General features: G+C 47.9%; 1 protein-coding gene across 2 annotated transcripts in view; it reads right to left on the bottom strand.

The window, feature by feature from the left end:
* The window catches only part of B4GALT1 (beta-1,4-galactosyltransferase 1), a 41,458-nt gene extending 25,737 nt beyond the window's left edge, over positions 1-15,721 (bottom strand). Inside the window, exon 1 of one of the 2 annotated variants that reach the window (XM_081803064.1) lies at positions 15,093-15,721. In XM_081803064.1, coding sequence (XP_081659190.1) covers positions 15,093-15,510 — 418 coding nt within the window. In that variant the 5' untranslated portion in view covers positions 15,511-15,721. The remainder of the gene's footprint in view (positions 1-15,092) is intronic. The other variant, XM_081803065.1, reaches the window with a different exon arrangement.

The raw sequence follows: 15,721 nt of genomic DNA on the forward strand, positions 1-15,721 counted from the left end.
GAGCACAAGAGGGGGGAGCGGGAGAGGGAGAAGCAGACTCCCTGCCGAGCAGGGAGCCCGATGCGGGACTCGATCCCGGGACTCCAGGATCATGACCTGAGCCGAAGGCAGTCGCTTAACCAACTGAGCCACCCAGGCGCCCCTAAAAAAATTAATTCTTAATTAAAAATAGATATATAAAGCAGCAGCTCCAATTGGGCAAAAGAAAAACATACACGGTAAACACATGGTTTAGAATGGTTGCTCCTGGTGGGGTTGGGAAACGGAAGTGGAAATGAGAATAAAATAGAACAAAGAAAATAAGGCAAGAGAGTCTGTGATGATAATGGGCCATGAAATAAAGTCTGATGGCTGGATGGAAAGAAAGGAGAGAAGGAAGAAAGTACAGAAGGAAACAAATAAGGGAATGGTGGAGATGGAGCTGGATGTGTCCTTCCAGAGCTGTACAGAAGAGAAAAAGCCCTGACGACTAGACCAAACCCTGGTTCCTGAAAAAGGTCTGCAACGCTGTGGGGATGGGTTCGTGAGCCCTGACAGCCAGACACTATCCAGCGTTACAGGACAGCTCCCTTCCCTGCTCTGACTTCTGCCTTACCAGCGGCCTCATTTGATTGTACTATGGCTTTGCTTGTAGTACCCAGAGAACTCTAGGCCACTTGACAACAGTTCTAATCTTCGCGGCAAAAGCAGCAATTTGGTATCCCAGCATGTAAATAAGTCTCGTGGGAGTTTTATTAGTGAGTCAGCTGCCCCTCTGATCAGTTCTGGAGCCCTAACTCCATTTCTGGAACTTCAGTGCTGGTTACAAATACATCCTCTCTCCGTCTAAAACCAGACCTTGAGCTATGGAGAGCCTGCTGCCCTACGGACCATGTGGGCAGTCAGCCAGTCACGCATTCCTGACAATAGCTTTCTGGTATCAGGATTACTTTAAATGCAGTCAGCTCCAATGTCCTCCTCTAAGGAGTGGGGATAATAATGTGTTCTTTTCAGGTGGTAAACGAGGTAACTCATATACAGTTGACCTTTGCACACAGGTTTGAACAGCACTGGTCCACTTATACACAGCTTTTTTACAGCATCATACTGTAAATGTATTCTCCTTATGATTTTCTTCACAAACAATCTTTTTCTCTGCTTACTTTATGGTAAGAATACAGTATATAATACATAGAACATACAAAATACATGTTAACCAAATGTTTCTGTTATTGATAAGGCTTCCGGTCAATAGTAGGCTATTAGGAGTTTTGGAGAGTCCGTAGTTATACGTGGATTTTGAACAACACAGGGGGTGGGGTGGGGTCAGTGCCCCTAATGTCCATATTGTTCAAGGGTCACCTGTATATACTTATCACAATGCTTAGCACTAACAGATAGTCAATAAGTATTACTTTGCCATTTGCCCTGAATCTCTATACCTTCAAAGCCTACAGATTATTATAGCCCTATAATCACAAGTGGCTAAAATTTCACATTTCTATTCTGATCTACCAGCATCAGTGATAGATTTGGAAGAAGAGGCTGAGACCTCAAAGGGCCTTTTGGGTATGATATAAGGTTTCTTGCAACACATGAGGGTTGAACAGTGATTCTGTTCATCTTTTACTGTCAGAAATAAAATGTTAAAGAACCAGGGCGCCTGGGTGGCTTAGTCGTTAAGCGTCTGCCTTCAGCTCAGGTCATGATCCCAGGGTCCTGGGATCGAGTCCCACATCAGGCTACCTGCTCAGTGGGAAGCCTGCTTCTCCCTCTCCCACTCCCCTTGCTTGTCTCTCTCGCTGTCTCTCTCTCTGTTGAAAAATAAATAAAATCTTAAAAAAATGTTAAAGAACCGGCTTAGAAGAGAATACAGAAGAAAAATTTCATAATCTTGGGATGAAGACCTTCCTGAGTGCAAAAATAACTTGAAGCCATAAAGGAAAAGACAGATTTAAATATATAAAAATTTGAAATTTCTGTATGGTCAAAGATACCAGAGATAAAGTTAAAAGATAGGTGACAGGCCATATCTGCAAACAATATATAATAAAGGAGTAATATCCATAATATTAAAAGCTCCTCCAAACCTATTTTAAAAAACTAATAGAAAAATGGGTGGCTCAGTAGGTTAAACATCCAACTCTTGATTTCAGCTCATGTCATGATCTCAGGGTCTTGAAATCAAGCCCCACACCGGGCTCCACTCTCAGCACAGAGTCTGCTGGAGATTCTTTCCCTCTCCCTCTGCCCCTTCCCCTGCTCGCATGCATGCACACACTTTCTCTCTCTCAAATAAATAAATAAATCTTTAAAAAAAAATAAAAATGGGTAAAAATATTAACAAGTAATTTACAGAAGAAATACAAATGGCCAACGTAACGAATACATGAAAGTTTGGTCAACATTATCAGCAGTCAAAGAAACTAGTTAAAACAAGATACCACATTTGATCATCACATTGGCAAATGTAAAAAGACTGCTAACTGGCATAAATGTGGGAAACAGGCATTTCTCAAACACTGTTGATGAGCACAAATTGGAGGGCAATTTGACAGCATCTATGAAATGTTGAAAGTAGGGATGCCTGGGTGGCTCAGTCAGTTAGGTATCTGCCTTCGGCTAAGGTCATGATCCTGGGGTCCTGGGATCAAGTCCCATGTCAGGCTCCTTGCTCAGCAGGAAGTCTGCTTCTCCCTCTGCCTGCCACTTCCCCTGCTTGTCCTCTCTCTCCATGACAAATAAATAAATAAAATCTTTAATTTAAAAAAAAAACGTTAAAAGTATATGGCCTTTAGGGGCACCTGGGTGGTTCAGTTGGTTAAGCTGGACCTGACCTTTGGCTCAGGTCATGATCCCAATGTGCTGGGATCGAGCCCTGCATCACACTCCCTGCTCGGTGAGGAGTCTGCTTCTCCCTCTCTCTCTGCGCCACCCACCCCCCCGCTCTCTCTCTTTCTCTCAAATAAATAAATTAAAATGTTTAAAAAAAAAAGTATATGGCCTTTAGATGTCAAATCAATAACAACCTAACCTTCCACCTTAAGACATTGGAAAAAGAGGAGCAAACTAAACCTAAAACAAGCAGAAGGAACAAAATAATAAAGATTAGAGCAGAAATTAATGAAATAGAGAACAGAAAAACAATAAAGATCAGTGAACCAAAAGCTGGTTCCTTGAAAAGATCAACAAAAATGACATACTTGTGGCTAGAAAAAAAAAGAGAGAAGACTCAAATTACCAAAATCAGGAATGAAAGAGGAAACACCCCTACCAACCTTAGAGAAACAAATAGGATCCCAGGGGGATACTGTGAACAACTGTATGCCAATGAATTAGGTGGCTTAGGTGAAGAAGACAAATCCCCAGGAAAACACAAACTACCAGAACAGACTGAAGAATAAACAGAAAATCTGAATAGACATGCAACAAGAATCTGAGTTAGTAATCAGATAGCTTCCCACAAAGAAACACCCAGGCTCAGATGGCCTCACTGGTGAATTTTAACAGATATCTGAAGAAGAATACAAATCTTTCACCAGCTCTCCCTAAAACTGGGAAGAGGAGGGTAGTACTGCTCATTCTATGAGGCAGTACTACCTTGATACCAACATCCGACAAAGACATCACAATAAAGAGAACTACAATTCATTTATTTGTCAATTATACCTTAATAATGCTGTGCAGTGGGTGGGTGGCTCAGCCGGTTAAGCATCTGACTCCTGATTTCGGCTCAGGTCATGATCTCAGGGTCCCGGGATCGAGCCCTGAGTTGGGCTCCACACTTAGGAGGGAGTTGGCTTGGGATTCTCTCTCTCCCTCTCTCTCTCTGCCCCTCTTCCAGTTTGTGCGTGTGTGTGCACTCTCTCTCTCTCTCAAATAAATAAATAAATCTTTAATATATTTTAATAAAGCTGAAAAAAAAAAAGAACTACAAATCAATATTTCTTACTCTTTTACAAGACAGGCTATCTACAGGCCTCTGCCTAAGTTGTCCTAATAACACACCAAGCTTAGGTCACTGGGCACCCCGGGCTGCCCCCTCCCCCACCTCCCTTCTTAACACATCTCTTCTTGTCCCCTGAGACTCCATGACACATCCAATGCTCCCTCCATTCAATTTTCTATACTCTATGATGGCCTCTCCCCAGGACATGGACAAAAAATGTCCACCTGGAGAAGGGAAGGCTGTGGAGCACCACAGAATCCTGGCGCGCCTGGCGCGTGGCAACACTCACTCCCAGCTCCCAGTGGTGTGGATTCAACAAGGTGGAGGCCTCCTTGTGGCCTGGGTTAGGTCTCTTCATTGAGGCAGGCCACAGTCTCCGCCAAACCCTGGCTCCAGGCTAAACCCTATCCCTAAGTTGTGGTTACAGCCTCACACCTCTCCCTTATCCTCTTAACTCTGCCCCAGGACAGATGGAAAACAACAACAACCCACATTTGGAGAAAATTTTACTCTGCAGCCTACTATGCTGAGTGTATGTCTTCTGCACCCAAGGGAATGGGTTAGACATCGAACAAAAGAACAGAACACTGACATCACCACATACCTCATCTCATTCAATCTTCTTATCAAGCCCTTGAGGTAAGAATTATCTCCCCATTCTACACAGGAAGAAAGTATTGCCCTGGGCACCCCAGGAACAATATGCTAGACAACAGCTCTGGCCTGACTGCAAATACATCCAGGGAGCACCTTGTTAAATCACAGCTGAGTGCTGCGGAACTTGGCAGAAGAGGACAAGAGGGGCTGTGAGATGAAAGTAGCAGCTGTCACAAGTTGAATGCACCCCATCTGCTTAATTTGTAAACCTCTGGCCACTGAAATCACTGGCGCCAAAGTCACTGTACTACTTATGGACGTCAGCAGGCTCCTGTCTATCTACAAAAGAGGCATGTGAAGGGGGTGGCCATAGAGGCAGAACTGGCGATTCACAGCCATCGATCAACTTATTTTTACCCAACATAATTTAAGTCCTTCTTCCTTTGGGCCTCATTTCTGGATCCCCTCAATCAGGGTCGTCAGACTGGAGTTGATCCACATGGGTTAGGTGGTCAGGTGCCCAGGCTAGCCCGTCAGAACCGAACACAGTTTCTGTGGATGGCTGTATGTGGTACTTCCAGACATCAACCCACAAAGTTTTAGACTAACACCATTTTGCTTTTTGTGTTTGTTTTGTTTTATTTTGTTTGTTTGTTATTATATTATGTTAGGACCAACACCATTTTGAAGCCAGGCTTATAAAGCCAGGGTCTGCCCCCATTCTACAGCTTTGGCTCCACAAATAAAGGAAGGAGGAAAGTTTCTTACCTTGTGTAAATCAACTCTTTGGCAAAGGTACAGGAAGTATTGAAGAGCCACCAGTAAGACTCCTTGGTGGATACACCTCAGCAGGAACTCCCAGACACAATGGCGTACAGGAAGAACCTCAAGTCCAAGTTGGGTGCAGTGCCTTATACAAGGAACTTAACGCACACACATACACACAAGCTGGGAGTGTCAATGTGAGACTCCAGATGGATCTGACTTCCCCTAGGTATCCACATTGTTTAAAAGCCAATATCTCTAGGCCAGGAATTTACAGTTTAGGGCCTGTGGATTATTCCAACCCTCCTGGAAAGCAAAGTGGCAATGTGAACCAATGTCATAAAGGTGACTATCTCCCTTAGCCTAATTCCTCTCTAGAAATTTATCCCAAGGAAATAATTCAACTGAAGCAAAAAGCAAAACATAAGAGAAAATGTTCAAGATTATCTATGATTTTAAAACAAAACAAAACAAACAAACAAAAAAAAACAGTGACCATGATGGAGAAACCTGAAACACTGAATGCTAAGGAAATATCGGTAAGGATTTAATTTTTTTAAAGATTTATATATCTATTTATTTATTTGAGGGAAGAGGGGCAGTAGGAGAAGGAGAGAAAGAATCTCAAGCAGACTCCCTGGTAAGCGGGGAGCCCTACGTGGGGCTTGATCTCATCACCCTGAGATCATGACCTGAGCCAAAATCCGACTGGATGCTTAACCAACTGAGTCACCCAGGCACTCCTGCATAAGGATTTTAGATAGCAGCTTGAAAAGATAATTAGGATAATTATGAATAACATACCAGTTTAAGATAGCGTTGAATGAAATGAACAGAATGCAAAATAGTTTCACACTACAATTACAACAGAGTAAAGTATGTATGTATTTAGAAAGTCTTGTCAAGTTTTGTTACAGTGGTAGGCATATGTTTCATTACAATGGTAAACAGCAGAATTGTATTTTTTAAAATATTTAATGTGGTGATGTATTTTCAACTAAAAAAGAGAAAAAGGAAGAAATCCTACAAGCAAACACCAAAATCTTCACAAATAAGAACTATCAGTGCTACCAATAATAGATAACATATATTCAGAGCTTATTCAGTGTTAGGCACTGTTTTAGGCCTTTTTATGCCTACTACCTAAATCTTACAACATCTATGAGGTAGACACTATTGTTATCCCCATTTTACAGGTGAGAGCACTGAGGCACTGAAAGGAAAACATCTCTCCCATATCACACAGCTAGCCAGTGGGTAGTGTGCTTCACAGGGAATTTCAGAGCCCTTTCATGCTGCAGATATGACCAGAATTTCCCCCATACCAATCCAGACTTCGGGAGGAAGAGAAGGAAGAGCACTAAAGACCAACAGGTCCAACCCACTCAAACTTCAGAGAGGGAAAGAGGGACCAACAGAGTTGGGACTTGCCCAAAATGATGGAATGAGTTAGGAGAAGGACCAGAACACGGAATTCTCACACCAGTGGCCTTTGAGGCTTGCCCCTACCCCCTGCAGACCACAAACCCCCTGGTTCTGTACCTCCCTCTCCCTTCGCCTTCTCTCCTTCGGGCCCTCAGTCTAGCTATCTTCAGCTTTCCCCTGTCCAGCACGGCCCCTTCTGCACCACCTTCTCTCTTCCATTATCTTCCTTTCACTCTGCCTCCCACTTCCTGTCCTCTCCTGCCCAGCTGGTGACTGCATGCAGCAGCTGGGACAGCAGCCATGGCCTTCTTCCCATGTGACAGCAACCAGAGGAAATTGCAGGCTGCGTTCAGCAGTAGACCCCTGCCCTTCCCAACCAGGGAGACTGTTCAGACACACTGAGAAACACAGAGATGCTAGAATCAGTGTTGGAAGAGAGGCCCTTCATTTTGAGTCTGGACCTAGCCCAGATCACCCATCTGGTTCTCTGCACCTTCCCAGTGCCCTGGGGACACCCACACTTCCCCTTTCTGACTACACCATATTGCCAGGGTCTGTCCACTGCTGAGCCCTTGTTCATGTCTATCTCCCATGCTTCAGATACTGTGGTTACCAACAAAAGCTTGCTGAGTGAGCAAATCAGTCTTCATTCACCCACTTCCTTAGGGCTCCTCCTGACTTGGGGTGAAGACTCAGGTCTACCCATTCTCAGCCAGGCAGCGGCCATGCCCAGGCTGCCTTTATACTCATCTGAATGCCAGGAGCTACCTAACACCTCAGCGCCAAGTCACCAAGCTGCTATGATGCAAATACCATTTTCCCTAGACCCACCCTTAGCTTGGAGTCCTATTCTGTTTTTTCAAGCTGGTGGCGGCAGGGTGGCCTGAGACACTAACGACAGCTCTGCACTTTCAGGATGTCAAAGGCAAAAGGACATTATGCAAAACAGGAAGAAACTTTTAAGGAAATTTTTTTTTTTTTAAGATTTTATTTACTTATTTGACAGAGAGAGAGGCAGCGAGAGAGGGAACATAAGCAGGGGGAGCAGGAGAGGGAGAAGCAGGCCTCCGGCCGAGCAGGGAACCCAATGTGGGGTTCGATCCCAGGACCCTGGGATCATGACCTGAGCCAAAGGCAGATGCTTAACAACTGAGCCACCCAGGGGCCCCTTAAGGAAACTTTTAAAGGCATTTTTTAAATGCACACGGTCATGGGGTCAGGCAATTAGTGAACCCCCTGCCAGGGCCCCTCCCCATGACCTCCAGACCCATGAGGTGGGACAGGAAGGAACCTGACCTCATACCATACTGGTCATGCTGGTCTGACATGACCCCGCCACTTCCCTCAGCACAGCCTCCCCATGGATCCCCAGACTCTGTGCCAAATGACCCCTGGCAGAGTCCCAAAGCCCAAGTGTCCCTCAGAAAGGGAGAATGTAGATCCGGTGAGGGCAATCAAAGTGGAATAATTTCCAAGTGCAATGACACCTTGGGAAGAGCCTAGCCTAATGGCCTGAGACTAGATTGCTCAGACCACCTGAACCAGTCCCGACTGAGCACTGGGCTCTAATGCTCTCTGAGGCTTCTCTCAAAAGCAATTCCTGGAAACCTATAGGGTCTCACTTCAGGGCCCCTCCCCAGATCTCACTGTGCTATTGGTTTCACAGTCCGATTTGCTAGCGTGTTCCCGGGCGGCTCTGTGGAAACAGTCAGTCATGTCAACTGCACCAGCTTAGCTAGCTGGTGTCTCCCCAGCACCACGGCCCCAGGGCCACAGTCCACACAAGCCTAGCCCAGGGACTTGGCAGCTAAGGAGACAAATGGAGAAGTTACTGAGAAAGCAGACTCCTAGGGCATCACCCCCACTGCTTCTGTTAACAACAGATTTCTGCTCAGTCTGATCCCAAGTGTCCATCCTACAGCTTGGCCCTCTGCCCCTGCCCCAGGCACTTCCTGCACCTAGTTTCCTTTTTAATCAGAATTCTAGACACATCCTTCATTCAGCAATAAATGATATTCCTCTGCCAGCACTAAGTAAACCTGTAATTTTGAATGGGTCTATCTTTTTGTAAGACTGGTTTTAAAACCTAGCTCTTCTCAAAAAGCATTCACCCTTTTTTTCCCTTTTTAGAAAACTCTACTCGAGAAACAATCCAGAAAGTGCAATGCTTTATGCACAAGCCTCAGAGGGCCACTAAGAAAAAACAAAAACTACGTGTGTGTGTGTGTGTGTGTGTGTGTGTTCAACAACAACTGAAAAAAATAAAGTTATAGCATATTCAGCTGACAGAATGACACAGCTTTTGGGGTTTTTAAAAGTGTAGGACCAAGCTCGTGAGAAAGAATCTTAAGTGACAAATGCTGGATACCAGGCTATCTATGTCTATCTATACCAATCTATCTGTTCATCTATATTCTTAAATATGTACAAGAAAAAGATTAGCAGGAGATACGCCAACATGTTTCCTCTAGGTGAAAGGAATACAGGCGTGCCTTTCTACCTCTTTTACCTTTTTAAGTTATTTTCAATAAGCCTGCATTACTTTTTACAAAAAAAATACAGGAAAAAGCAAAGACCCACAGCCCTAGCCTGCAGCATTCCATGGAAGCTACTCCTTCCCTCTCTCTGGGCTTCGTGAGGGGCTTTGGAGGGGTGGCAGGGGAAAGGGAAGCAGCAACATAACACACCCAGACCAGACATTAAATTCACTGCCAAAGAATTCAGCAACGGCCAATTATATATCTCCTGGCCTTCATTTGTGTAGGGAAGGGGCGGGCCGAGGCCAGGCTGGAAAGTGGAACCTGAAACACTGAGTGTGTGACTCAGCCCTTCTGCCTTCTAAGGACGAATCCCTTTAGGCCACGTCCACTCAGAACCAGCTCCCAACCGGACCCTATCCCCTGACCTTAAGCCACCATGACCTTCGAACCTGGACGTTTTGACCTTTACAACAGGATCTGCAATCTCTCCCCAAACTGGTGACCCGCGTAGGCCCACATAAGCACAGAGACCCCCACAACTGGGGCCTTTACAATCACAGCCACAGTCCAGCTCCTAGGAACACTCACAATCCCATGCCTGGTGAACTCCCCCAGGAGTTAGGGTCTGGCTCGCTGGCCTTTACAGTGACCTCATTGCCCGGACCACCCTGGGCGTTGCCAGAGCCAAGTGTAAAATGGCCACAGTGCCAGGACCCACAGGATTTAAGCTGCAAGGGCAATCCATCTGTTTTAGGACAAATGGATTGCCACTTAACCAGATAAGAATAACTGGAATTTCCAGGTGGATATTATTACAAGCAGAATTCCAGTCTCTGCTTCTTGTCAGGAGCAGGCAGGGAACACTGAATAGTGAAGATGGCATTGGAGGCACTGGGTATGCAAGCAAGGAAGAAATCACTAGGTTTAACTTGGCCACAGGACGACTGGGCCGCTTTCTTTCTTTCTTTCTTTCTTTTATGATTTTATTTATTTATTTGACAGAGAGAGACAGCAAGAGAGGGAGACTGGGCCACTTTCATACACACCCAGAGCCCAGCCAAGCCCAAAGAGGATGAGCCTCCCAGACCTGCCCCCAAAGCCCAGAAGATTCCCTGGGTGACATCCACAGAAAGGCAGGGACTGCCTGAGCATTAACTGTCCTGTCGTTCCCAACCCATAAATTAGTCTAGTCCCAGCCTGGAAATCCCTACCCTGCTGCTACCCAAAGACCATATGGCTGCTGATGTCTCGTAACAGTCATTATAAAGCAGCAAGGTACAGATTACTCAACAGAGCTAATTTGAGGCTTCAGAAATTACAGGAACAACCAAAACCAGGACTGAAGAACTTTGATATCAACTCTAGTTTTCTGAATAAGAGAAAGAAAGAAGGAAGAAAGGAAGAAAAGGTGGGATGGATAGGAGAGGGAGAGACTAAACACACACACATTTTAGTTTCCCTAAATGACATCAGCACAGTTTAATTATGCTTCCTCTGCCTGGACTGTTCTTAAAGAAGAGGCATTGTGTCATCTTCCTCTTTGCAGCTCTAGTACCCAGCACAGGACAGGTGCATCATGGGAACTAAATGAATGAAGTTACCAGATGTCTTAGCCATCAAGGATGTCCAGGCCAGCTTTCAGGTGGACAGACAGACATACCTAGCAAGGATCCTCTCAAACTCTAGGTCATATTAGCCTGCTCTGAGCCTCTGCACTAGGTGTCTACTGGGCAATAACCTCAAGGAAGAACACTGGGCTGGGAAGCAGGATACCCGAGTTCCAGCCCCAGCACAATGAGGGATGAGGCCAGGGAACTAGACAGTCCCATCCCAGGATGCTATGGGTCCAAGATGCTGCAGTTTGAATCCAATCCCACATTTGACTCTGCTCCCCATGCCCCAGGGAGTGTCCACCTGGTCCCTAAGGTGGAGGCTTCCATGCTTGCTGAGTCTGGGACAGACTGCAACAGGTAGGAATCACTCCTGCCACCATCAGGCTGAGTGGAAGGAAGCAAGCCCAATAGTCATAGAGGGTATTTCTCAATCTCAGACTGTTAGACAAGAAGGTGTATCTTTGTACTTGCCAATAAACTACTTCCCAAGGAAAAACAACAGGACAAACTAGTTTAAAGTACTAGCTACATAATCTCCCAAAGTTAAAGACCTGGACAAGGGGAGGCTCCCCGTGCCTTCCCCAACTCTGAGGATGAGGCTCTACCCCAAGCCAGAAAGTGATGAGGCTCCAAGACTCAAAGGGGAGAGAGAGCCCTTCCCCAAGCTGAGGGCTGGGACAGATGTCCTCAAAGTACATTTTGTCCTGGGCAGCCTGCTTGTGTCCACATGTGTGAATATGTGAGAAGGGGGGAGAAGGGGATAGCATGCTGGTGGAAAAACACCTGAGAGCTGAGAGCCTGCAGGGACGCAGATAGTGCTTTGTCTTCCCAAGGGCACAGACCACTACAGAAGCTTGGTTAACAGCCCCCACAAAAGCTGGGGAAGTTGACTCATGGACAAGTGCTCTCCCAGGACCCTGGCTACCTATGGTGGCTGTTTGCTGGTCCAGGTGCCCATGGCTCTCTGGTGCCCACCTCTAGATTAGAGTCGTTTGAACAAATGAAGAGGATCTCTTCAAAGCATAGATGGGCAAAGGAAGCCTCTGGGTTTAAGCAGTCCTATACTCACCCCCCACACCCCATACACCCTTGAGGGGACTGTAGCAGCTGTACCAGGCCCCAGTTGAGCCCCCAGGTCAGTCCTGCCTCCCCTAACCAGTCCAACCTAAGGTCCTGCCCACCTTCCACCTAGCCCCTCTCCGGGCTGGCAGTGCCAAGGCCAGCACCAGTCAAGTCACGTTGAGTTGCCACCAAATCTGAGCAGAGACGAACATTCCAGGAAAAGAAAATGCAAGACCGCTGCTCCTCCCAGGTCGAACACCCAGGCAGCCAGGAAAGTGAGCCTTGTGACCACGTTACGTGGACTAGATGCTACACAGCCTGAGGGCCAAGAGGACAGTGCCTGCAGGCCTGAACTTTCTGGGAGAACTCCCCCGGGAACTTGGAGGAATACTCAGGAAAGGCCCACCTCCCCCACTGCAGTCCCTACTCCTGAAGGCCTCCCACTAGCCCACAGGGGGATCCTGAGGCAGGGCCTACAATGAATGGCTCAACACACTGCAACCTGCCTTATGTCACAAAGACTAGACAGAGGCAGGATTCAAGCCCAAGTCTTTCTGAAGTCTATCCAAGGCTCTGACAACCCATGAGAGATCAAACAGACACCATCAACAGCCTGGTCTGGTGTCTGGCTCCTCCAGGGAAGGGCATGCCCATTGCCCTCCACGTACCAAACAGGAGCTTATCACAGTGTCTGGCCCAGACCCCTGGACACCAGAAAGTAGAGCCAAGTCAAGGAAAGGAACTGCAAGTAGTGAAAAGGCCACAGTTCTAAACCCCACGGATGCTTACTCCCATCAACCTCAAAACCACCCCGCAGGGGCTTTGATTGACACCTGCTCAGATGGACAGATGGGCTCAATTCCCCCCAACCCACACACTCCTAGAGAGACTTTCAGCCTCCTCGAGACCCCCTCTCAGCCAGGAGCCCCCATTCAGAGAGCTGACCCAACCACTCAAACCTAAGGGCTCAATTAAAATGAAGAAAAACCTGCCACCTTCACTTTGTGGGACCTCCACAGCAGCAGCCCAAACATCATGGTTCCATGCGTGTCACACTAAGGGGGCCAAGCTAGAGAAGACCTAGGGCCTCTCCTCACCCTCCAAATGTTATCTCTCAGGAAGTGCCTTCACGCTGCCAATTCAAAATTCAGCTCAGAAATACCAGTAACCGGTCACCAAGCATAAGGAACACCGTCGCAAAACAAAAACAAAGCACCATGGGCCCTCGAACTTCACTGAGAAGACCTTATACCTCAAATACCAATCTAATGAACTTTGGGGCACTTTAATCTGCTAATTTCTCTTTTTTCTGCATAAACATCTAGGCAACAATTAAAAACAAAAAGATGGGGATGCCTGGGTGGCTCTGTCGGTTAAGCGTCTGCCTTCGGCTCAGGTCATGATCCCAGGGTCCTGGAATCGAGTCCCGCATCGGGCTCCCTGCTCCGCGGGGAGCCTGCTTCTCCCTCTGCCTCTGTCTCTCTCTCTGTCTCTCATGAATAAATAAAAAAAAAGAAAATCTTTAAATAAATAAATAAATAAATAAATAAATAAATAAATAAAAATAAAAACAAAAAGATGAAAACTGGCCTCTCTGGGTTCTGGGGACTTATCTCTCTCTTCCCCCTTTCTCTCTGCTGTTCAGAGCCACCTCCACAGGAGTCTGAGAAAATGGAACTCAAGTCCCAAGTCCTATTTGCCATGTACTTAATGTACGCAATCTCACTTAGCCCTAAAAATAACCGAGTTAAACACCAACAACCCCATTTTACATACAAGACACAGACTGTGAAAAACTCTGTAAGATGCTTGAGGCCAGACACTTAACAGCAGGGCAAATATTCAACTTTATTTTATAAGACTAGTCTGCTTCTCAGACTAACCACCAAGTCCAAAGGGATTCAATTTTCTGCTTTAAAAAAAAAGTCCCCTTATTTCCACAATTCATGTCTGACCAATTCCAAGAGCTTCCTCCTAAACTTGATATGAAAATACTGAAGTAATTATTGGAGAAATTGAGCAAGAGCATGTAGAAGGCCTGCTCTGCCAGGGTTTTGCGGGAAGGTGACAGAGTTCCTACTGGCAGGATGCCTGCCCTCCTGCCAGGGCCCCTCACTTAGAACAACAATCTCTAAACTCTGGCATTAAAAAATGAGCAGCCACCAGTATGATAATCTTGGGAACAACCTGTGGCCGCCTGGGCCTGACTGCCTGTGGAGATCACAGGTCAAGGAAACGTTCTGCCGGCAGGGAACAGCCCAGCCTCCTCCGGACAGGAGGAACGCAAACCCACCCTCTCAAGCTCCCAGCAGGCTGGTGGCCACCCTTCCCATCACCTGGGCAAGACACCTGAGACTCCAAGCTTCTCCCTGGAAGGAACAACTGGGTGTGGACTGGTTACAGTTTAGCCCTCCAGCCCCTGTGGTACACACATTGTACTCCTACAAACACCCTCAGTCCTTGGGAGGGCTCTGCTCACATAGGGGTTTTGGGGAACCTACAGGTGCAAGAAGCAGGGTAGGAAGGCCCCAGGGCAGCGATCTACACAGAAGAGGAACTTGACACAATAGTAACAATTTATTAAGGGCTTACCTTCATTAATGTAAATACTTGTTTACACTGTTTCACCTGATCTTCCAAAACAACCCTGACTTAGGTACCATTTATCTTCCCCATTTAACTGATGAAAAACCAGAAGTTAACAAGTCACTCGCCCAAAAGCTCGCGAAAAGTTAACCCACTCAGGAGAGAATGGTTCTAGGGAAAAACAAGATAGTGAACTGGATGTGAACTGGGAGGTCAATTTCCTTCCTCACTGGAGGCCTCATCATCAGTTTCCCAGACTGGAGTGGGTTACTCTGAGCTGCCTCTTGGTCCCTACCAGAGTGAGCGAGGCGAAGGCAGCTCCAAGCCCTAAACAAACTCAAACTCCAAAACTTCTTGAGACGTGAGCCAGAGCAGGGAAGTCTACAAGGCCTTCTCCGGTTCTGGGGCCCTGGGGCCAGAGGGGCCCGCGGCTTCCTTGTACCACCCCCACCCCAGTCTTCAACGTGAATCCAAAAGGACTCGCCTCCCACCCTCTCACGCCATCCAGCCCGGAACCTCTGTCTGGGATTAGGGACGGTGATCCGGAACTGGGAGGCTGGATATCCTGGAAGAGGGCACGGGCGAACGTCCAGGGGACCCCGCCGAGGAAATTCGGGAAAGTCCCCGAGTCCTTACCGAGCAGTGGGGACTCCTCAGGGCATGCGAGCAGCGACAGCGCTGTGGTGGAGGGCACCGGGGCCGAAGTCAAGTTGCTCGCGGAGCCGGGGCCGGAGTGAGAGTCTGCCTCTGGGCTGGAGTCGCGACCCGAGCGCAGCTCGGAGGAAGCGTCCAAAGGCGGCAGCGGCGGGGCCCCTCGAGGTCGGAGCTCCCCGGAGGGCTGCTCGATCGCGGCGGCGCCGTTCGAGCCGCCCTGCAGCGGTGTTGGGACTCCGACCAGCTGAGGCAGGCGGCTCAAGTCGCGGCCCGCCAGGTAGTAGACGAGGGTGACGCCAAGATGCAGCGCGCAGACGGCTACGAGCAGGCGGCAGGCCCGCTGCAGGGACGCGCCCGGCATCGCGGCGCTGCCGCCCAGGAGCGGCTCCCGAAACCTCATCTTCCCGCCGCCGCTTTAAGAGGCGGGTGGGCTACAGCGGGGAGGGGCGGCCCGCCCGCGGGCCGCCGGCCAGGCGCTGCCCGACCGCGGCGCTTGGGGGAGGGGCCGCAGGGGAAGCGAAGAGGGAGCGCTGCCCCGGCTGGCAGGCGGCGGAACTCGGAGACTCCGGCCAGCGCAACCGCCCAGCGACCAGAAGTGCGCCCGAGGCGCG

The sequence above is a fragment of the Leptonychotes weddellii genome, chromosome 14, assembly GCF_054177405.1.
Source record: "Leptonychotes weddellii isolate Sample4059 chromosome 14, ASM5417740v2, whole genome shotgun sequence".
In the NCBI taxonomy this organism is placed as follows: domain Eukaryota; kingdom Metazoa; phylum Chordata; class Mammalia; order Carnivora; family Phocidae; genus Leptonychotes; species Leptonychotes weddellii.